General features: G+C 59.9%; 1 protein-coding gene across 1 annotated transcript in view; it reads right to left on the bottom strand.

Moving 5' to 3' along the window:
* LOC112116447 (phosphofurin acidic cluster sorting protein 2-like) overlaps positions 1 to 21,427 on the bottom strand; it is a 31,064-nt gene continuing 9,637 nt past the window's right edge. The window contains exons 2-16 of the mRNA XM_024213930.1: positions 16,281 to 16,370; positions 15,612 to 15,737; positions 15,226 to 15,388; positions 14,931 to 15,022; positions 12,932 to 13,012; positions 11,312 to 11,371; positions 8,789 to 8,940; positions 4,647 to 4,740; positions 4,219 to 4,290; positions 3,618 to 3,748; positions 3,078 to 3,210; positions 2,736 to 2,840; positions 1,015 to 1,121; positions 368 to 522; positions 1 to 206 (exon numbers count right to left, since the gene is read on the bottom strand). Coding sequence (XP_024069698.1) covers positions 1 to 206; positions 368 to 522; positions 1,015 to 1,121; positions 2,736 to 2,840; positions 3,078 to 3,210; positions 3,618 to 3,748; positions 4,219 to 4,290; positions 4,647 to 4,740; positions 8,789 to 8,940; positions 11,312 to 11,371; positions 12,932 to 13,012; positions 14,931 to 15,022; positions 15,226 to 15,388; positions 15,612 to 15,737; positions 16,281 to 16,370 — 1,767 coding nt within the window. The remainder of the gene's footprint in view (positions 207 to 367; positions 523 to 1,014; positions 1,122 to 2,735; positions 2,841 to 3,077; positions 3,211 to 3,617; positions 3,749 to 4,218; positions 4,291 to 4,646; positions 4,741 to 8,788; positions 8,941 to 11,311; positions 11,372 to 12,931; positions 13,013 to 14,930; positions 15,023 to 15,225; positions 15,389 to 15,611; positions 15,738 to 16,280; positions 16,371 to 21,427) is intronic.

The following is a 21,427-nucleotide window of genomic DNA, read 5'->3' as shown; positions in this document are numbered from 1 at the left end:
TCAGGCAAATCTGGTAACAAAGGGGAGGGGTGAGCGCACCGCCAGCTGCCCGCACAGCCCAGAGCTGGCACTGCCCGGGCGCCCCTGCTGCTGACCTGTGCTGGGGGGCTCGGCCCGGCTGAACAGCTCCCTCCACGCCGTGTCCAGGAAGAGGGCACTGTACCTCCCATCCACAGACGCCAGGTACTTGGCCAGCGGGTGTGAGCCTGCCAAGGAGACGGAAGAAGTGACGCAGCCGGAAGAGACGCTGGCTGCTCCTGGGAGTGGAGCTTGCCGACGCCCCGGCTGCTGCCTCCTCTCCCCCATGTGGGCTGCCTTTGGGGGGCCCTGGGCCCCAGAACCGGGGCTCCCAGCGGGTGGCTCTTACCCAGTGGCACCACGAGGAAGCGGAGGTAGTTCAGCCAGTCTGGGGTCTTGCTGGCCAGCTGCTCCACAAAGAACCGCAGCACGATGCTCAGGTAGCCCTGGTCCCCCGCCACGGCCACTTTGACTGGGGGAGGCATGTGAGAGTTGCAGTTACAGCTGCAGAAGGAAGAGAAACCCCTGAGAGACCCAGAGCCACGCAGGGGCCGGGACAGATGCCACCCATGGAGACAAGCCCCGGGCTGGCCACGCAGCCCAGACGAAGGGCACAGCTCCCCAGGGGCAGGTCTGTGTCCTGCCTCGCGGCTCAGCGAAGGGGCTAACGGGGAGCACCAGGAGTTCTCAGTGTTGAGACTGACACCGCCATCATTAGGGTCCAGTGTCAACACCCAGCTGGGCAGCCCCTCCCTGCTCCCAGCCCATGCACTCAGGGCCCAATCCTGCCATGGTGCACAGTCAGCCCCCCAGCACCCATGGGCTTCTCCTTCAAACCCCTCCCTCACTGCACGTCCCTGAGCCTGCTCCAGTGCCATCTGGGCCAGGCCCTTCCCCCACCCCCAGAGCCAGTCTCCTCCCCCATGCTGCTCAGGGTCAGGCCTCGCCCCCAGAGCCAGTCTCCACCCACCCCCTGCCCCGCCTGGCTGCACGCACTATCTCTGGATGCGGGCGACAATGGTGTTGAAGGCAGCCTGGACGTCAGCCACGGACCAGGTGGAGACGACGGGTTGTCTGTGCGCCTGGAGCTGCTCGCTCAGGTACTGTCGAGACAAAACCAGAGAGAAGGCAGGGGCTGAAGCCCAGCTCCAGGCAGCCCAGCCCGCAGGACCCACGGCAGCCCGAGCCCACACACACGTCCCTTCTCTTCCCCCCAGTGGCTCCAGTTCATCTGGATCCCAGCACCGGGTAGGAGCAGTTCTAGCGGCGTCCCTCTCTTGGGGGGAATCTGCGCCAGGCCCTGCCCCAGGGCCCTCGGGGAGCTGTGCTGCACGGCAGGAGGAGGCGGGAGCGGAGACTCCGTTCCCATGGGGGCAGGGCGTTTCCAGCGGGATGTGATCGCTCCGAACTGCCTGCCCATTCTCCCAGCTGGTGGAGGGGCCCCTGACGTTCCTTTCGGCCCTGGCATTTTCTCCCCCATTTACCCACTGGGATCTAGTCACCCCCCGTCTCCCCTGTAGCAATCTGAGCAGCCCAGGACCAGTCTCCAGCCCTCCCACCGTTTCCACGGCTCTTCTCTGCCCCCTCCACGTTTGCAATGGCGGACACCAGACCTGGCCGCGGTGCCAACGCCGGAGACAGAGGTAAAATCACCTCCCGGCTCCGTCTCGCTAGCTCCCCGGAACGCAACAGCAGCCATTTCTATCTCCTGCCAGTGTTCTCGAGCCCTGAGGAATCCTGCCAGAAACATGCCCAGCCAGGGACGACTGCGGGCGAGCTCTGCCAGGCAGCTCGTTTAACGAGGGCTCTTGGGAGGCTGCGCTAGGTCTGTGAACTGGCGCCGTGCGTGGAGCGGAGTCAAACACCGTCCCGAAGTCTCACTACGCTACATCTCTGCCGTTACCTTTACCAACCAAACTTGGAATCCCATCAGAGATGGGATCAGGGCTGTTGGACAAGACCTGTTCCCCATAAACCCACCTTGGCTGGCATTAATTCTATTCCTGTCCTTCATTAGCAATCGGATCCCATCTCAGCCTTTCCATGCCACTGCGTGGGACTGATGTCGGGCTAACGGGCCCACAGCTAGCCAGCTAATCCCACCTGCCCTTTTGGAATATTGGCCCAACATCAGCCCTCATCCGGGCGTCTGGAATTTCCCTGCTATTCCAAGATTTATTCAAAATTAGCCTCAGAGATCTCCTCAGTCAACTCTTTTAAGACTCTTGGGTACAAGTTCTCCAGGCTGCTGTTTGAAAAACGTTCATCCCTGGCAGATGGTGTTTAATGCTCCCCGGTGACTGCTGGACTGGAAAGCACGTCGCACGTCCTCCACGTGTGACACGAGCACGTCAGCCTGGTTCCTTTACAAATCCAGCACGGAAACCGTCACTAGCACTTCTGCCTTTTCCGCCCCGTTATCAACAATTTTACCCTCTCCAGCTGGGATCTCCTTGTTCTCAATAAACCGGAACGCGTTCTCCTTCTCTCCTGGTCGCCTGTTGCACTGTCGTGTAGTACATCGTTCCTAAGGCGTGGATGCTAATCTCAGTCTTGCTCTCCAGCGGCTGCCCCCAAGCGAGGACAAAGGACATTTGGCCCTAGCCTGGAAACCTTCTATTTCCTGGGGCCGTCTTCCAGCGCCAGGCGGCCCCCTCCCACGGCCCCGCAGGCAGCCTGCTCAGCTGGTGTGCAGCCCGGCTCCCCTCCCTCCTCACCTGCCCTTGCCACTCGGCGACATTCACCAGGACGATGCTCTCCGGAAGCTGCTCGTCTGAGATCAGGATCTGGTTCAGCTGATCATAGACGGATTTCCGGGGTACCTAAGACAGCACAACCAGGCAGGATCAAACGCTGCAGGGATCCCCTGGTCTCCCACAGGCCAGCCACTGTCCCGCTCCAACGCCTCTCCACCCACATGGGCCAGGGTCCCGCAGGCAGGAAACCGGGCCACCCACTGCCTCTGCTGCGAGCAGATGGGGCCCAGCCCCACCACCCCACCATGCCCCCCACCCTGCGAGAGGCAGGAATGCCACCAACGCACACTGCTGCACTCTGACCTGGGCGCTGTGCCGCGAGTCCGGCGAGCTCTCGCTGTCCAGGCTGCTGGCGCGGTCGCTCTGCCCCTTCGAGTTCTGCCGGTCCTTCATGGAGGTGCTGCGGGGCCGCCACACCTGTCTGCTCTCAGCTTTGCTGCAGGGGGAGAATCTCCGGGAGTTAGAGCTTACGCTGCAGCAGCCTTGGCCCCAGAGCTGGGACTGCAGAGGCTGGGGCAGCCAGAACTGTCCCCACACCACCACAACAGCTGGGGCCGGGCCGGGCCGGGCTGGGCTCCCGTCCTTCCCCCTCCGGGGCTGGGCCAGGCCCCCGTCATCCCCACCCCCAGGGCCGGGCCAGCTGCACCCGGGGCTGGGCAGGGCCCCCGTCCTCCCCCTCCTTCCCCCTGGGGCTGGGCCAGCTGCACCCGTGACCGGGCAGGGCCCCCCGTGGCCAGGCCCCCATCATCCCATTGTGACTGGTCCATCAGCACTTTCCTAGCCAGAGAACAGCGTGGTGGGCCCAGCCGTGCAGGCCGGGACTGCAGCCTGGAGCTGCCTTACCTGGGCGACACAGCGTTTGGGGGCTCGGGCTTGCCGGCGCTGGCCAGCTGGGCCAGCCTGTCAACACTGCTCTCCCGCCCGGCTGCCTCTGCCACCCCGGGGCGTGGGGAGGGCTCCTCCGCCTCCAGCACCTGAGGGGACACAGAGTCACTGGACACAGGAGACACACCAGGGGCCCGGGACCCCTTCCCAGGTGCTGATGGGCCCACAGCCAGTCTCCTTGAGGCAGGGCTCCTCCCTGCCCCCCCACCATCTAGCGACAGCACGTCTCTGACCCCATCGCCGTGAGACCTGAGCGCTTGTCACCGTGTGGCCCCTCACAGGGCCGGGCTGTCGGCCCTACTAGATGGGGGCCCAGAGGCTCTGTGAGGGGCCCACTGGGAGCCTGTGGACCATCCTTCCTCTGGACCATCCTTCCTCAGCTCCCTGCCCACGTCTGCCCCTGCCCCCCCGCTGGCAGCATTCCCCCCGCCCCCCACCTGAGGGGACAGCTCGTTCCCTGGACACTGAGGTGCTGGACACCCCCCAAAAGTCTCAGCCAGCCACACAACCCGAGCTCAGCCGTGGCCGCCCGCCAGCCTGACAGCACACAGACACTCACCGCGGTTACCACCTCCACGCCCACCTCCTCCAGGGCCCGCGGAGCTCCAGCCTTTCGCTTCTCTGCTTGTCCCTGAGGAGGGGGAACCAGAGTCTAGACCAGAGCGTCCCAGGGCAGCCGGATGTGGGGCTGGCTGCCTCTGGAGACACAAGTGCGTGGGGCAGCCTGCACCCCAGAGCTCGCGCCAATCCTCTGTCCCCCCGACAGGGCCCCCCCCCCCGAGAGCGCTCCTACTCCGGCCGGCTGTGCTGGGAAAGGACGTCCGCGCGCCCAGGAAAGAGAGAAAAGGAGAAGGAAATGCAGCGCAGAGTGAGCCCTGCAGGTGACAGACACCTCCCCGGGAGGCCTGGCTCCCGGTGGGACATCCCAGGCCACAGGCTACTGGCCTGGCAGCCGGGGGAGGACGAGGAGGCAGGGGCGTGACTCACAGGGCTGCCGGACTCCTGTTCCTGCCCTTTCTGGCCGTGCAGACTGCCGATCTCAGTCTGGGAACCCGAGTGAGAGACGCCCTCAAAGAAACGCCTGCAGGAGAGACAGACAGACGCACAAGGAGACAGACAGAGGACGAGATGAGAGACACGAGGACACCAGGACCCTCACTCAGCCCGCCTCAGCCTCTCCCAGCACGCAGCGCCACAGACAGGCCCCCACTCACTCCAGCACAGGCCTGGCCCGGTGTCCCCAGGGGAGGGGGTGAAACTTGTCCCCTCGGCACGCTGAACCAGAGCGCGCCGGGAGCTGAGACGCAAAGGGACGACACTGAGGGCCCAGGGATCCTGCCCTCAGACTCACGCTGGGCCGGGGTGGGGGGACTTGGACTGAGTCGGGGACCTGCGGTTCCTGGAGGCGGCGCGCAGGGCTGGGAACCAAGGAAGGGCCAGTTCCCTGCTGGGAGGGCTGGGGCAGGTTTACTCCCGCCCTCCCGTACCGGGACTGTCTGAGGGAGCCTGATGCGTGCTCACACCTCAGACTGGTGCCATGTCTCCCGGGCCCCGCGGTGCCTAGGGGCTGGCTGGGTTCCTGGCTGGCACACAACGCGGATCCCCGGGCCGGGCAGGGATCGCTACCGGGAGGAGCCGGCACAGAGCGCGGATCCACATCTAACGGGGATCGCTACCGGGAGGAGCCGGCACAGAGCGCGGATGCCCGGGCCGGGCGGGGATCGCTACCGGGAGGAGCCGGCACAGAGCGCGGATCCACATCTAACGGGGATCGCTAACGGGAGGAGCCGGCACAGAGCGCAGATCCACATCTAACGGGGATCGCTAACGGGAGGAGCTGGCTCACAATGCGGATCCCCAGGCTGGGCGGGGATCGCTAATGCCCGGGCTGCTCCCAGGAGGTGGTGCGGCCGCGCAGCTCCGAGAGGGGGAGTGTTGGTGTGAAGGGAACACGCCATGGGGCGGCACTGCCTGCAATACACCGGCGCTCTCCAGGCGGGCGGGCAGCCTGGGGGCAGGGGGCTGCTACAGCGAAGCAGGGGGACGGCCCCCGGCCGTCATACACAGCAGCGCTGTCAGGCGCCTCAGAGACCTGTCGCTGGATGACGCAGAGCCTTTGGGTCTGACTCCTTCCCATAGCTGGGGCTCTCGGGGGCTGCCAGGGCTACGTCCCACGCACGGGGGTGCCGGAGTACCTCTCTGTTCCCAGACAGCGCCGTGTTTAACATGAGCCGAGGTCACCCCACTCCCACCAGAAAGCTGAGATCAACCCCCCCCGTGGTCGGTGACCTACACCAATGCACTCAGACACATGGGCTGGAAGGGACCCGGAGAGTCGCCGAGTCCAGCCCCCTGCGCTGAGGCAGGGCCAAGTAACCCCAGACCATCCCTGGCCTTAGAGACCGCCAGTGACGGGGATTGCACTGCCTCCCTGGGCAGCCTGGCCCAGAGCTTAACGACCTGAGAGTCAGACACTCGTCGACCCCGCAGCCACTCTGCCGATGGGCATTCCAGACTGCCGGCTGTCGGCTGTGGATGATGGTGAGACAAGCCCCGGGCAGATCCCTCGCAAACCTCAGCTCGAGAGACTAGACTAGCTGACTGGGGGTACAGAGCACTGGCTGCCCGAACCCCACGAGATCACGAGGCTCTTCTTGCAGTGCCCCCCCAGCTGCTCGGTTTGGCTAGAGAAGATCTTCCCAGTGAACACGCGACAGGAAGGAATGGCCAGGAACCACAGGCAGGCCAGCTCCGGCGGCTCCCAGCACCATCTGCTGTGGCTTTGGTAGAGGATGGAGCAATCAGCTGACAAAGACGTGGCTGGCTGGTGGAGGCCCGAGCTCCAGGCAAAGGGAGCTGGTATCTGGAGTCCCAGATCTGGAGGGAAATGGGGGCTTGATGGAGATCCAGGAATCCCAGCACAGCTGAACAGATGTGGTGTGCAGCCAAAGGGCTGGCAGCTGCGACAACGCATTCTAAAGACTTGGCTAAAACAAGCTGAGAAGCAGCCCAGGGCACAGGACTAGGGGGCCAAAAACGACAACACCTACTGGCCCGTGGCTATCAAAGAGGCAGAACGTGACCCAAGACATCTAGGACATTGTTTCCACATGGCAGAGCAGCACTGCTGAGCCTATGAGCAAAATGTCCCCAGCTTCATCCAAGAGCTTAATAACGGAGCGGCTGAATCGGCAATAGAAAAAGAGGCGCTGTATTAAAGCCAGTGACGGTGCCCTGGAGAGTAGCGATCTCTTCAAAAGCCTGTCGGACGAGCCTGCGAATTGCAGACCCCGGAGCCGGAGTTCAATCCCAGCAGAACTCAGCGTACTAGGAACAAAGCCATACGGCTGCTGCTAAGGGAAATCGCCCCTCCCCAACCGACGACAGCGCTCTGAGCAGGTCGACCACGCAGCGGGGAAAGGAGAATAGACGGGGGCAGTGCTTGGCCTTCGGCAGAGTCCCCCACAAGAGGGGATTCAGGAAGTCAGAGTCATGAGGTGGGAGGCAAAGGCACCTGGCACCCCCCAGAGAGAGCCTTGGGTGGGTGTCACCGTGGGCAGCTCGCCGGAGACTCCTCGGCAGGGACTGCGGCAGCCAGAGGGGCAAAGGCACGAGCCGAAAACCAACGCTGAAAACATCTGGCTCCCAGGGACAGACTCCGGGGGCTCTGACTATTTAGCTTGGTGAAGGGGGGACTTGGTGACAGTCTAAGTCCTGACATGGGGAACAGGGCTCTGGTCTAGCACCATCCAGTGGCTGGAAGCTGAAGCTGGACAGACAGACTGGAAGTAAGGCATCTAGCAGAGAGAGGAATGAACCCTTGGAACAATTCACCCAGGGTCATGCTGGATTCCCCATCGCGGGCAATTCTTCAATCAAGTTTGGCGGTTTTTCTAAAAGCTCTGCTCCGGGAATGATTGGGGGCCGGTGTCGGGCCCGTGCTCCGATCGCAATGGGCCCTCCTGGCCTGGGGATGTGTGATTCAATACCATACCCTCTCTCTCAGCTGGCCTCCCTTGGAAAGCGTGTGCAGCTGTGGAGTAACCCCAGAAATAGAGGGGTTCAGAGATGGGCAGCCACCCTCTGGGAGGTCAGCAGAGAGGGCAGGGCTCAGGGCTGCACAGCCATGACAGATGCGCCCAGAAGAGCGAACAGGATAGAGAAGCTAAGTACATTGCTCCCTAGCATGGCCGGAACCGGGGACAGTCACTGACACGGAAAGGGAGCTAATTTCCAACTGACACAAAGCCATACTTGTTCACACAATGCCCAGCTAACCTGTGGAACTCACTGCCACAATGTGAGGCTCGGGGCTCAGCGGGGTTCAGCAGGGGACTGGACATGTCTATGAATAATGAGGAAGTCCCCAGCTACTGAGACATACATCTCCTGCTTCCCAGCCCAGGCAGACCCCGCTAGCATGCTCCCAATAGTGGGGTGGTCAGCGGGAGAGCCGGGCTGCTGCCTGAGCCACAACATCCGCACTGCTATTCTTAGCGCGCTTGCTTGAGTGGAGCTAGCGCCAGTCTGTATGCCAGGCTGGGGGGGGTCGCTCGCAGCTGCAGCATAGACAGCGTGTCCCCCCCACGGGACAGAGGGATGACAGGGCCTCTGGTGAGATGACAGGGCTCCTTCCTCCCTGGGGACCAGTGCACGTGCCCCCTCCCTCCGTCCCATCCGGCAGCAAGCGAGTCTGTCAGTCCTGCTCTGGGCTGGCTCTCCAGGAGACACAGGAAATGCGACTTCTAGCCAGGTACTGTGCTGCTCCGGCTGTTACACAGCTCCCCTGTCCGCCTGCCCAGTCCGAGGTCAGCATCCGGTGCTGCGCAGCGGTAGCCTGGGAAGCTTCCTTTCCAAGCACATGAATCAAATGGGGCGACAGGCCCCGGGGACCAGGTCTCCCAGCTGCTGGCTGTGTGCCGGCAAGGAACCCGGGACGCTGCAGGAAAGGAAAGTCCCGCCCGGGGCTCTAGCTGGGAGATGGGGTAGAGGAGAGCGTAACTGACCTTTGGGGACTAGCCCCAGCTGTGCCCGGCCCTGGGGCACAGCGAGGGGAGCTCTGCCGGTGCCTGGCCCTGCACACCCGCTGCAGGACGTGTGATGCGTCTGCATTTCTCGTCTGCTCTCACCTCAGGGTGGGCTTGGGGGTGCTGTGCACGCTCTCGTTATCCTCCAGCTCGGGGCCGCTGTCGCTGTTGTTGCATTCCTCCAAGCTGTCGTAGAGCAGCCCCAGGTCCTCCTCCACTTCTCGGGTCTGACCCACCGGGTCGGAGTCCAGAACCTGCGGCAGAGAAGCACAGGTAACAGCAAGGCTCCCTCCCCACATCCCCAGCTGCGTGGTCTCCGGAGAGGAGCAGTCCCACAGGCCTGTCAGCAGGGAGGGGAGGAGGAGCTGGTGCTCACCTAGCGTGGGGATCTCAGCTCTGATCTGTCCCAGCCTGGCCCAGGCACCTGGATTCTCTCCACTGACATGGGCAGGGCAAGGTCCAGGCTACGGCCTGTTCTGGGACACACCTCCAGGCCATCCCCCCACCAGGGCCTGCCTGTCCTCTTGGAGCAGCAAGGACAGAGCCACCCGAGGGACAAAAGGGGCGGGGGCCCGAGCGCAGCTCCCTGCAGCTGCTCACAGTCACTACCCAGGGCTGCAGCAGCAGGAACTTGGTCACGCTGCCATTTCCCAAACTTCACACAGCTGGGCCTGCCTCGGGGGAAACGAGGCCAGTCCCCCGTGCGTCCTGCCACGGGCGGTTAGAGACTGGCCTGCCCTAATGTAGACACCTCCCCGCACGCGCTCCTCCGTGCCCACTCCATCATCACTGCTGGCTAATTTCCTGTCTCCGGGGATACAGCCCTGGGATGTGCCCTGCACAAAGCTGTAACCCCTCTGTCCTGAAGACACCTGCCTTGGTCTTCCAGACGGACATATCAAATGCAGCCCACAAAAGGGACAAGAGACTGCCCATCAACCCCCAGGGAGGCACTAAAACCAGCCGCCAAGCAAGACCGTACGTGCTCTGCCTCTCACGGGAAGGACTAACTCTTCTGAAACGAAGAAGTCCAAGGGCTGGAGGGCCCAAGCCTCTAACTCCAGCCCCGTTCAAGCGCCGAAGCCACCAGACTAACACCCACAGCCTGCGCACACAGGACCGACCCAGCCCGCGGTGAGGAAGGCAAAAAGCCGGGCAGGGGCTGGCTTCAGTCAAAATGAGCTACAGAGTTCGTGGGTGAGTGATCACCTCCCCATAACATGCTCATCACATACCCTGAAGAGACACAGCAGAGTCCTTCGGCCACCTAGGAATCCACAGCCTCCTCACGCTTGAGTCTCCAGGCCTTGAAGTCAAACCAAAACGAAGCCTGGAACCCACCTTCTCTGGCAGAGATCCAAATTCACTGGACACCAAGCGCTGGCAAGGAAACCCCAGGGCTCACCAGACTCCTCCCAAACCAGCCACTCTCTGCTCCGCTCAAGAGACCACTCGGGAAGGACAAAGCCATCTGAGACCCACCCCAATGCAGTAATTTCCAGACAAACTGTGCCGACTGTATCCTTACGGAACGGAGACACCAAAGTAATCGCCAAAACACCCGCTAGCAGAAGGGAAAATACCCTGCCCGTTGTCAAGCAACCAGCCAGATCTGGCTTCACAAAGGGACAACCAGTCGCAGGAGTATCTGAGAAGTCCTCCACTGAGCCCTGCTATCGCTCATGCCAGACCAGGCCGGCCAGCTCTGCACCCCATACAACCCTCTGGGAGCCATCAATTCCCGCACTCCCCCTCCTGCACTAAGGAGGGCAGCCTCGCAGCAGGGACACTGAAGTTCTTTGAGAAGAAACGGAAGGTTACGTGGCAGAAAACACAACCGAACACCTTCTCCTCTCCCAGCAAAACGCCCTCAACCGGTTCTACCTACCGCCGGCTCAACCCCGAGAATCAAACGTCGGGAGCTAAACGCGGTGACGACACATTGCCCTGTCCATTTCTGCCCCCTCTCCGCATGGCAACCCTCACTCTGACGCGTTCCGGGCTCGGACACTGGCTACAAGCCCATGAGCAAAGGGTGATGAGGACCCCCGGCAGGGAATGGGCTCTGGGGAGACGTCCAGCTGGGGCACCTTGGATTTGTCCACGCTGCTTTAGCCTTTTCACCTGCGCTCAGGAAGCGTGTGGTAAACAGCATGTGAACTAGGGAGCTGCGATCGCCGGGTGACGACAGAGAAATGACACAGAGACCGAGCGAGATTATTACTATGGGCAGCAATGACCAGAGCTGAGACTCTGCTGTGTCATGACCCGCAGGTCTCAACCGCAGCAGCATTTATAGGAGCAGCCATGCTCCACCCCTCCACCTGGCAGCCTGCTGATGATTGGTTACCTGGGCCCCACGATGCTCAGCCCCAGTTTGAGACTCCGCCCCTACAGTCCTATTGGCAGAGTCCCGGAGCAGCTGATTGGCCCGCTGGCCCTACTTAAGCCAGCAGCAGGAACAGGAAGCAGACTGAACTGGGCTCTGCCCTGTTCTGGACTGCGTGTCTCTGGCTGGATTTCTTGGCAGCCCGACCCATGGCCCCCAGGCTCCCCAGATTGATCCCAAGGTGCTTGTCCTGCTGGCGCCATGTGTCAGACAGGGACGGACCCACCCTTTCTCACCTCATCCATCACTTTAAATCTCTTCAGCAAAGCAACGAATTTCTGCTTGAAGTTCGGTTGCTGGAAGGAAAGGACAGAGGAAACCGCGTGAGGTTCCCAGGGAGCTGCTACCCCCCCAGCCGCCCCTGGTTTCACTGTGCCGTGTGCTGAACTCACAGCTCCACGGCCCCCCCACCTGGGGAGAGGTGGGCCCCCTCCACAGCCTCCAAGCTAGCGGCTCTGTCCGTACCACCGGGCTTATGAGCTATTGTCGTTAGCGAAACAGAGAGCGCCGCGGCCCAACTCAAATAGCTGCCCAGACAAAGACAGACGGGAGGGAAAAGGGACACAACACATAAACAAAGTGGCCAGGGGACACCGGAACCTCTGCAAAGCAGCCATGCAGGCCATGTGCAGAGAGATGGCCCCCCGGCCCCTCTAAGGCCCTGACGAGGTTGGAGAGAGGAGCGCTGGCTGGAGCAAGGCCCCCGGCCCAGCAGTCTGCCCCGGTGTAACACCAGCGATACAGTCACACCACGGCAGGCCTCCCCAGTGCAGACCAGGCCACGAGGTGCTATGAGCTCTTTGCCATTTTTAGTGGGGCTTTTGGAATAAATGTGGAAAACTCTCCTGCAGCACAGCCCCCGGCCCCCTCCCCTCCTGAGCACACGAGCCAGAAGCAGCCTCTGAACCCCCGGCCTCCCCAAAGCCATCCCGAGGGCAGAGCTCGTAACTGGCTCGGGTTGGCCACCCCTTCTTAAGGGTCAAAGGTCCGGACGGCCTCTGACACTGACTAGGAGACGTGGGAGCAGAATCTGCCCGTGCTGAGCCTGGCTGGTACGTGTGTGCATTGGCAGGCTGACGGACGAGACGTGACCTTGAGGGCTCCGGAGGTGCGGGGAGCGGGAGAGCCAGATTTCCTTTGCTTTCGGTAGCAACAACAATAATAACAATACACTGGGAGACCTGGGTTCGAGTCTCCTCTCTGCCAGACGTGCTGTGTGCCCAGGGGCCGGTCCTTTGCTCCCTGGGCCTCAGCTCCCCACTTGTCCAGTGGGGAGAACAGCCCGGCCCTGCCTCCCGGGGCACGTTAGGGTAGGTGCGAGGGGCTCCGACAGTGCCGGGGGCCAGAGAAGCTCTGTGGACAGGCAGAGCAGAGGGCTGGGGAATGCACCCTGCAAACCTCCAAGTGCTCTGAGCCAGGGACGCGTGTGCAGGGGACGCGGCTGCCCTCACGCAATGGGCCGTACCGCACGCTTCACACCAGTTCCCACGGCGGCACAGGCTCCACCAGGGAGCAGGGCAGAGAGGACTGAGCCACAGGACCAAGTCAATGGCCCCCCCAGGGATGGGCACCCCCACACACCAGTGCAGGACGGCTGCCGCTCTCTCCTGAGCTACACCCCGCTCACAGCCTGCGGGCGAGATCACTGCACTGTGAGGGGTTCTCTCCCTCCGGGGCACAGCGCCCTGCAACGCTACCCTCCAGCTGCTCACTGAGAGCGGGGCACATGGCAGCTCCACCACAGCCAGAGCTTACAGCGCCTCCTGCTGGGGAAGTGCTGCGGAGGCTCCATACTGGGCCTCCCGCAGGGTTCGGGCCCAACCCCGCTGCGCTAACACAAGAAATGCAGACGTTACCCTGCTCATGGATGTGGTTCTGATCATTTTCCTCCGGGCTTTCTTCGGCTTCCTCACTTCATCCTCTTCGTCGTACAGATCCTAAATGGCCAGAGACGGCAGCACATCAGAAGGGCAGAGCACGCCGGGGGCACCCGTCTTTCCGGAAGGGTCCTGGCCCCCCTGGAAGCCAGCGAAGGGCCCTCTGACATGACGCCTAGCAGCTGGCCAGGCCGGAGCACAAGCCTGTTATCTCCCAGCTGGCCAATGCCCCGACAGCTGCTACCCACACCCCTGGCAGACTGCGCACGGCCAGAGCCAGACTGCTCTGTACAGCGCGCCCTGGTCGCTCCCCTGGGACTCCCTTTTACCCTGCTCGTGCAGCACCTGAGACCCACACGTGTCCTGCCCCACACCGCTTACAGGCTGAGCTGCCCGTGACCCAACCCAGGGCATGGGGGAAGAACAGACCGAGGCTTCCAGGAGCCAACTGGTGTGGCCAGCTGGAGTTCACGTGACCCATTGTCATTGCAGAGCCTGCCACACCCATGAGAAGGGAGACGTGGGCTCCCCGGAGCGGGGTACTGGAGTAGATGGCCAGGGCCTCGTGGGGAGAAGCTCAAGGTGGGGCCCACAGCTGAACCATGCTCCTTTCCTGGGAGGAAGCCTGGGTGTCATGAACAGCAGCTCCCCAGGACACTCCTCAGCCACACACTTGGGGGGTGTCGCGAATACTCAGCTGAACACAAGCTCCCAGTGCAACTCTGCAGCTGAAAGGGCTAATGCCAGCCCGACGTCACAGCCAGCGACTCTGGGAGCAGGAGCAGAGAGGTTACGTGGGCAAGTCTCCACTACAGAATTACGTTGACCTACAGCCACCCAGTCCCCGAATCGGTTTCACACGTCCACACTACGCCCGTGACGGCGGTGCACGTCCTCACCAGGAGCACGTGCACCGACTGACCTGCCCGTGTGGGGCATTGCGGGACGGGTTCTGAAAGGCAGCACGAGTCGCTGTAAGCAACGCGGCGTCTACACGTAGACTGCGTCGACCTAACCACCTCGACGTAGGCGCTACGCCTCTCGCGGGTGGCCTCGCTGAGTCGGTGCAGTGGGAGCGTTACATCGGTGGGAGCTCCATTGTAGGGTAGACGCTTACAGAGCTGCCGTATGTCAACCTAACTCTGTAGTGTAGACCAGGCCTTTATCTCTGTGTTTAGCACTGGTGTGACCACTGCTGGACTCCTGGGTCCAGGTCTGGTGCCACAGCTCAGGAAGGATGTTGATAAATTGGAGAGGGGTCAGAGAAGAGTCACGAGAATGATCCAGGACTTAGAGTGACAGAGCAAAGAGCTCAAGCTGTTTAGCTTATCAAGGAGAAGGCTAAGGGCTGACTCGATCCCAGTCTGGAAGTACCTACATGGGAGCCCAATACTTAATAACGGGCGCTTCAGTCTAGCCCAGGAAGGTCTAACACCGTCCAAGGGCTGGAAACTGAAGCTAGGTAAGTTCCGACTGGAAATACGGTGCAGATGTTTACCAGTGAGTAACGAGCCACTGGAACCACTGACCCGGGATCAGAGAGAATTCTCCAGCACTGGCAGCTGGGACGTTTTTCTAACAGTGACGCTTTAGTTCAAGTTGGAGTTTGTTCAGGGCAGTTCTCTGGCCTGTCACGCAGGAGATGAGCCTCGATAATCACAACGGTCCCTTCTGGCTGTGGGATCTACGGCTCAACGAAGGACATCTGCTCAGAGCAGCCCTGTGCTCCAGAGTGGTCCAGCAGCCTTCACCCCGAGACGTCACCTATTGCACGCTGCGGCAGGCCAGCGCCCCGAGGCCCCTGTTCTCCGCTCCCCCGAGGCCCGGGCATTCATTCCCAGGGCAGGAGAGGGTCTGGGCCAAGGGGGCACCATTTCTCCTGCCCCAGGGCTTTGCAGGCATCCCCTCTCCCTGAGGACAGGCGGCAGGACCCACTCTGACCTGAGACCCCACAGCAGCAGGGCTAAGCCGCCCTTACCTGGCCTTGTACAGCATCATCGCTGGCCTCCTGCTCTGAAGAGAAGCTGTCGTCATCCTCCTCTGAGTAGTTATCCATGTCTGGAGAGCGATCTGAAACCAGAAAATGCAGGTGTCACGTCCGAGCCAGATCCCCCCCACCCGCCCCCGGGAAACACCCAGCATGCCCAGGAGCCCAGGGATATGGGGTATCCCCCACATCCCTGCCCCAGGGCGCCTCGGGGGAGCCTGGGGAAACCTACGCTGACAGCGGGCAGAGGAGAGCTCGCATCTTGTCTGCGCTGAGAGATACGTACCCGAGGCTTTGATTTTGGGGCCGGAGGGGACGCTGCCATCTTCGTGGTCAATGGGCTGGCTGGACAGGGAGTAGATGCTGATTTCAGCCACTCGGATGCTCACATCCTTCATGTTGCTGTGGAGGCCCAGAAGCTGCCCTCCGTCCGTGGGGTGCTGCATCACCTGGGCGAGCAGACAAACACAGAGCAGTGACGGCCGCCCAGCACGCAGCCAGCAACGCCTGTGCCCCCCCACGGATGCCTCGCACGCGCTGCCCAGCCACTCAGTGCTGGTGGCTGGGCAGAGCTCCCAGGCCAGGGCAGCCCCTGGGCCAGCCGCTCCCAGCAGCAGCTCCTGCTGCCCAGCTCCCAGGCATTGCAGCTGGTCCCCTACCGGCGTCGCTTACCTCCGCCATGTTAATGACTCCCACCGCCAGAGTCTTGTAGCCCAGGATTGTGCGGTTCTTGTACCTCTTCCTTCGCTGCAGCATAATCTGCAGCTTGTTGCCATCTCTCTTCAGGAAATGCGGGTACTACAGGGGGAGGGAAAACACCCAGCCATGGCAGGGCCGGGGGGCCCGCGGGGAAAAAGCCGCGATCACTATCGGCTCCACCGCGCCGCTTTCTTCTTCGGCGGCAGGTCCTTCCCTCCGAGAGGGACAGGGACCCTCCGCCGCATTGCCGCCGAAAAGCCCGACGTGCCGCCCCTTCCCCTTGGCCGCCCCAAGCACCTGCTTGCTCAGCTGGTGCCTGGAGCCGGCACTGCCCAGGCCCTACCCTCCATATCTCCTCTGCCCACACTGCACGGGCGAGGCACAGTGAGGTGCCCAGAGCAGCTGGCATGCGGCATGGAGATGCGATCAGCCCAGAGCTGACAGTCAGGACCCCGACTGCGCATTCCCTGCATCACACGTGCACCCCGCAGGGACCAAAGCACCCAGAGACATCAGCACTGGGCTCCTGCTCGGTTCTCCCTGAATTCCCTGCTGTCGGGAAGCGACCCGGGGCGGTACATGGAGCATCAGATCCTGCGGGGGCTGGGTGCTCTGCATCCAGGCTAGCAAGGTGCATGTTACCTGTAAAGAAAAAGTCAGTTCCAGGTCAGTCTCCATCAGGCCCCCGGGTGGAAGGACGTATTCATTGGATCGCAGGACTCGCTTTGAACCCTGCAACGAGATCAGGAAAGGCATGGAGGGACAGGCGGCAAGCACAGAGCCGCTCAGTCGATACACTAAATGCAGGTGTAACACCAGGGGTTCTCCACCTCCAGCGAATCATGAAGGGTGGAGACAGACGACAGGGCCCATGCAGTCGCCTCCTCGGGGACCGGAGCTCGTTCCCTGCAGAACACAGAGAAGGGCTTCTCCAGCCTAGCAATGGAGTTTCCACCACTTCTCTTGGAAGACTGTTCTAGCCTACTAGGAAATCTCCCCGACTCCTAGCTTCTGCCTAACCAATCCCTCTCCTCCCCTGGCTATCAGAGCCGCCCCCGCCCCCTACCAGTCAGCACTTAGCAAAGGCACACGACAGAGGCTTCTTTCAGCTCTTCTGAGCCCCCACCCCCCAGGCATCCCCCTCCCACTGATTATCAATTTGGTGGCGTTTCCTGATCAAAGCCTAGACACGACTGTCTGGCTCCTCGCCTCTCCTGAGCACAGACACAGCTGGAAGGGAGGGCCCAGGAGACAGGGCAGCGCATGGGACATGAGACGACATCAATGCAGTCCTGGGAGTCATTTCTCAGTCAGGACAATGGCTTGACACAGTGCTCTCCAGCCATCTGCAAGGGACGGTCCCCACAGAGCGTGGATCATCTTGCAGCCCACCAGGAAAAGCTCGAGACTGTACTGTCTGGGAACCCCAGCCCCCACGCACACACCGAGATGGACACTTCCTCCTGACAGAGACAGATCCTCTTCATCTGACGCCCGAGACTAGCTCACCTGTGGCCGCTGCCTCCCCCGCCCCCTGAACCAGCAAACTGCTCACATAATGGGTCAGGGACTTTGCCATCAGAGTCACCTGAGCGGAGTCCAGGAGAAGGAATCAGAAATCCTGAATCCTGATTCAGAAATCCTGAAGGGAGGATTCGCTGAGATAACCCGGAGCAACAAAGGCCAACGAATGCAGCAACGTGGGCCCTTTCAGAGCTCCAGCTCCCCAGACACACACATTGACACACCATGACCTTGGGAGCCACCATCCCATCCGAACGCCTTCGCTGCCCTGACCTGACCGGAGGGGACCAGAAAGAGAACCAGAGAAGAGAACCTCTGCCAGGCTCGCCTAAATCCTGCAACACTGCGGTGACCCTGAGACTGGAGAGGCAGCTAACGCAGTCGCTCTGACAGCCTGCCATAGGCAGACATCTACCAGGGCTCAGAGGAGCTAAGACGGACACCGTGTGCTGGAATTCCCCAGCGGGCCAGCAGGCGAGAAAGGCGAGCAGACAGACAACGCTTTCGTTATTCCGTGCTATGTCTTCGCGCCTGTTTTCTTTTGCCTTAAAGCAAACAACATCCACAGTGGCAAAAATGAACATCTCCTGGAACTTTTCCTTTCTCCCCCAAAGGGCAGTGAGCTCCAGCTTTAGGGCTATTTAAAGAGACTGGCCTGCAGGAGAGTTTTCCTATAAATACTCCAGACAACCAGAGGGAAAGGGAATCATGGGCATCGTGGCAATGAAGTTCTTACGTAACTTCATGTTTCAAATACTTTGACTGTGTTTTTCTTGTGTGTATTTAATACAAGGTTTTAAAGGATGGTTGTTACAATGGTAATTGCCAGCGAAAACGTAACCCAAACCTGCACCAATGTGTTTAGTGTTGTAATACAGTAAACAAGGGTTTTAGTAACACCTTAATCTGGTTGGGCATGCACGATTCCCACGATTCTTATTAGACACTGTCCAGCCGTGGTGTCCACACTTCAAACCATCGGTTACAAATTGGAGAGCGTGCAGAGAAAAGGCACAAGAAAAATTCTGCCTTACAGTGAGAGACTGAAGCAGCTCCATCTATTTCGCTCAAAGAGAAGGTTAAGAAGAGACTTGATCCCAGGCTAGATTATTCAGAGATTCCGAGGCCATTGTGATCAACTTATCTGGCCTCCTGGACAGCACAGGCCACAGCACGTCACCCAGTAATTTTTGCATCAAGCCCATGTCTTCTGGTTGTGCTACGACATGTCTTGTAGGAAGATCTCCCGTTTCGATTTTAGGATTCCCAAGCGATGGAGAATCCCCCATCCCTAGGTAAATTGTTCCAATCGTTAATTATCCTCACTTAAAAATCTGCACCTTATTTCTAGTTTGAATATCTTTAGCTTCAGCTTCCTACCATTCAATCTTGTTAGGCCTTTGCATCACACTCTGCGTTCATGTTTAGATGGTTCCACCATGACTCGTAAGCCTTTTTCACTGCTTTCCCAAGTACAGCTCCCCATCCTGTGGGTGGGACCGGCTTTGTTGATTCTGAAGGTTTTTTGAAAGTCAGTCAGGGTGAAGCCCAGATGCGGTCAGTAACCCTGGTCAGGGCTTGGCCATTTTGACCTCAGCCATCCTTGATCTGATACCGGAGCTGCAAACCTTGCTTCCTCTACCTACCCACGGGCTTTGTACCAGCGCCCAGCACCGTAATGTCTGGGCACAGCTCAGTGACCACAAAAGGCTCTTCTCCTCTCTGCGCCCTCTATTTCAACCAGTGCCCAACAGCTGGTGACACTTGCTGGCTCCCGGAGGAGAATATGTCAGTGCATGTAGCTGGCAGGGTCTGAGCCACCCTGGGGTATTCTGCACACAGGGAGTTTGCGCTGATTCCTTTCTCTGGCTGCCACGCCATTGCGGAGAAGTCTCTCTGATTTACAACCATTAGCTGCATTAGCAGATCCCCCCCAGCTCTCCCCAATTCAAAGAGGTTCTCTTCAGCCTAGCGGGAAGCGCAAAGAGGACAGAAGCAGCAAAACCCAGCTGAATCTATTAAGCTTTACAGAATGAATGTGAGTCCGGTCCCACAGATCAAATACTACACAGATCCCCTTCTGATAAAAATTCCCCGGCCAGCAAGATTAACTGCACCCTGCTTCACTTCTGCTGTGAAAGCAAGTGGATTAGTGCAGCTGAAGGGACTCCACGCTTGGCATTAGCAGCTCTAATACACGCCTGTCCAAACTCTTATCCCCTTTGCTGGTAATACCCTTTTAATTAGTTTTAAAATCATATTAATCCACGGAGTGTATTGAAGACCCTTTCTGCAAAGCAGATGGCTTGCACTGTGAGCTGGAAGTGACCTTCAAACACCCAGGAGCGCCCCCGTTCCATGCCTCCTGCTCAGCAGTGTCTAGGAGAAGCAGAAGAGCCCTGTGGGGTCCACCCAGCCTCCAGCTAGGGCAGCAGAAACCTCTCCGCGTTCCTGAGCTACTGGGTAGTGAGTGCTCCCCGATTAGGGCCTTGAGCCAAAGCTCACTGCAGTCAATGGAAAAGCTCCCACTAACTTCAGTGGGCTCAGGATCAGGCCCACAGTAACTACAGCCTGGTAGGCTCACAAACTTGCCCTGGTTTAACTACAGGGCTGTTTTGACAGTAGTTTAGTTAAACCGGTGCAAAGCCCAGTACGGAGGTTCTGACTCCAGTAACCACTTAGCATACGTTGATTCCTTACCAACTACAGTTTAAACTAGCCTGAAGTAAGCCACTCTAAAACTGAAATCGGCGTGTCTACACGGGGGCTTGCACCACTTCAACCAAGTCCACTTTCCAACCAATTTCAGTTAAACCCAGGCAGCTTGTTCCTTAGTGCAGCAGCAGGGCGCAGGAGATGCTGCCACTGGAATCTCCACACAGTCCTTGCACACTCACCGCTCTATTGGTGGGTACAGAAACGCAGATAGAAAGAGTGGGGATGCAGTTCTAGCGGCAGAAAGGTGCCATCGCTCTTCCCGTAGTGGAGGGGATGGGCCACATCGCTGTACACACCTTTAGACTATTACACCTGCATACGCCCTAGGGGGCTGTACTGCTTGAATTACATCAGTGGGAAATCACACCCCGGCCCATGTGAAAACCGTGCGTCGTGCAGGCTGAGGTGCAGCCCTGCGTAGTCTGCACACAGACTTGTCCTGGCTTAGCGGAGGCCTTGTCTACACGGCAACTGGAACTGCAATAACTCAATGGGCTTCACCTCACACCTTTCGTTACTTCGGTGCCACTCCATGGCTACGTCCACACGGCGATTCCCCAGCCCTGGCCAAGCTCGTGGGAGTGTAAACAGAAGACCAGCAGCAGTGGAGGCCTGGCTCAGCCGTGCGGCGTACACACCCAGTGGGTGTGTGCTTGTGCTGCGACCTGTGCTGGTATGGCTACCCAGCGATTTCTACTCACACTAGTCTACTGAGCACTAGTGCAAGTCTGGGTACACGAGATGGGGAATCACAGCCCTAGCTCGTCATATAGACATAGCCTGTGTGCGCAACACAGCGGCCTTATCTACAGGAGAGCGGGGCAATGGTTTAACTTAACAGCTATCTCATGGCCACACTGGGGCTTGCTCTCATGCCAGCATTAGAGTGGTTTAAACTGACTCCTGATCTGATTTAAGATGAACCAAACCAAGCTTGGTTTAAACTGAAATAAGGATGTCCACACAGCCTTTTGCACTGGTGGACAAGGCCTTGTTTAGGAATGGATGTGGCTAACGTCGGTTTGCGTAAGGGACCGGTGCGTAGACTAGACTGGCCTAGTGTTCCTCACAGCTCAGCTAGGATCTGCACGTCAGGGACTATACTTGCTGAGCAGGAGTCAGAGGAATCACAAGAGCCAGGTTTAGTAAGTAAGAGTTGGGGTCACAGTCAGGCCGGGGTCAGAGACCGGAGGTAGGGTGACCAGACGGCCCAATAAAATCGGGACCATCCCGATATTTAAGTGTTTGTCCCGCGTCCCGAGCAATCTTTGGTCGGGACGCAATTTGTCCTGATATTTTGCTCCGCTGGAGGACCCCCTCCCCCCATGTGTCCCTATATTTTCTTCCTCTCATCTGGTCACCCTAACCAGAGGTCAGAGGTAGAACCAGGCCAGAGGCAGGGTCAGGACATAGGCGGAGACCAGAGGTAGAACCAGGCCAGAGGCAGGGTCGGGGCCAGAGACCGGAGGTCAGAGGTAGAACCAGGCCAGAAGCAGGTCAGGGTCAGAGACCGGAGGTCAGAGGTAGAACCAGGCCAGAGGCAGGGT

Source organism: Terrapene carolina, unplaced genomic scaffold (assembly GCF_002925995.2).
Source record: "Terrapene carolina triunguis isolate 2854851 unplaced genomic scaffold, T_m_triunguis-2.0 Scaffold132, whole genome shotgun sequence".
NCBI lineage: Eukaryota > Metazoa > Chordata > Testudines > Emydidae > Terrapene > Terrapene triunguis.
Note: the sequence above shows the minus strand (reverse complement) of the source record. Positions and strands in the feature narration are given on the sequence as shown.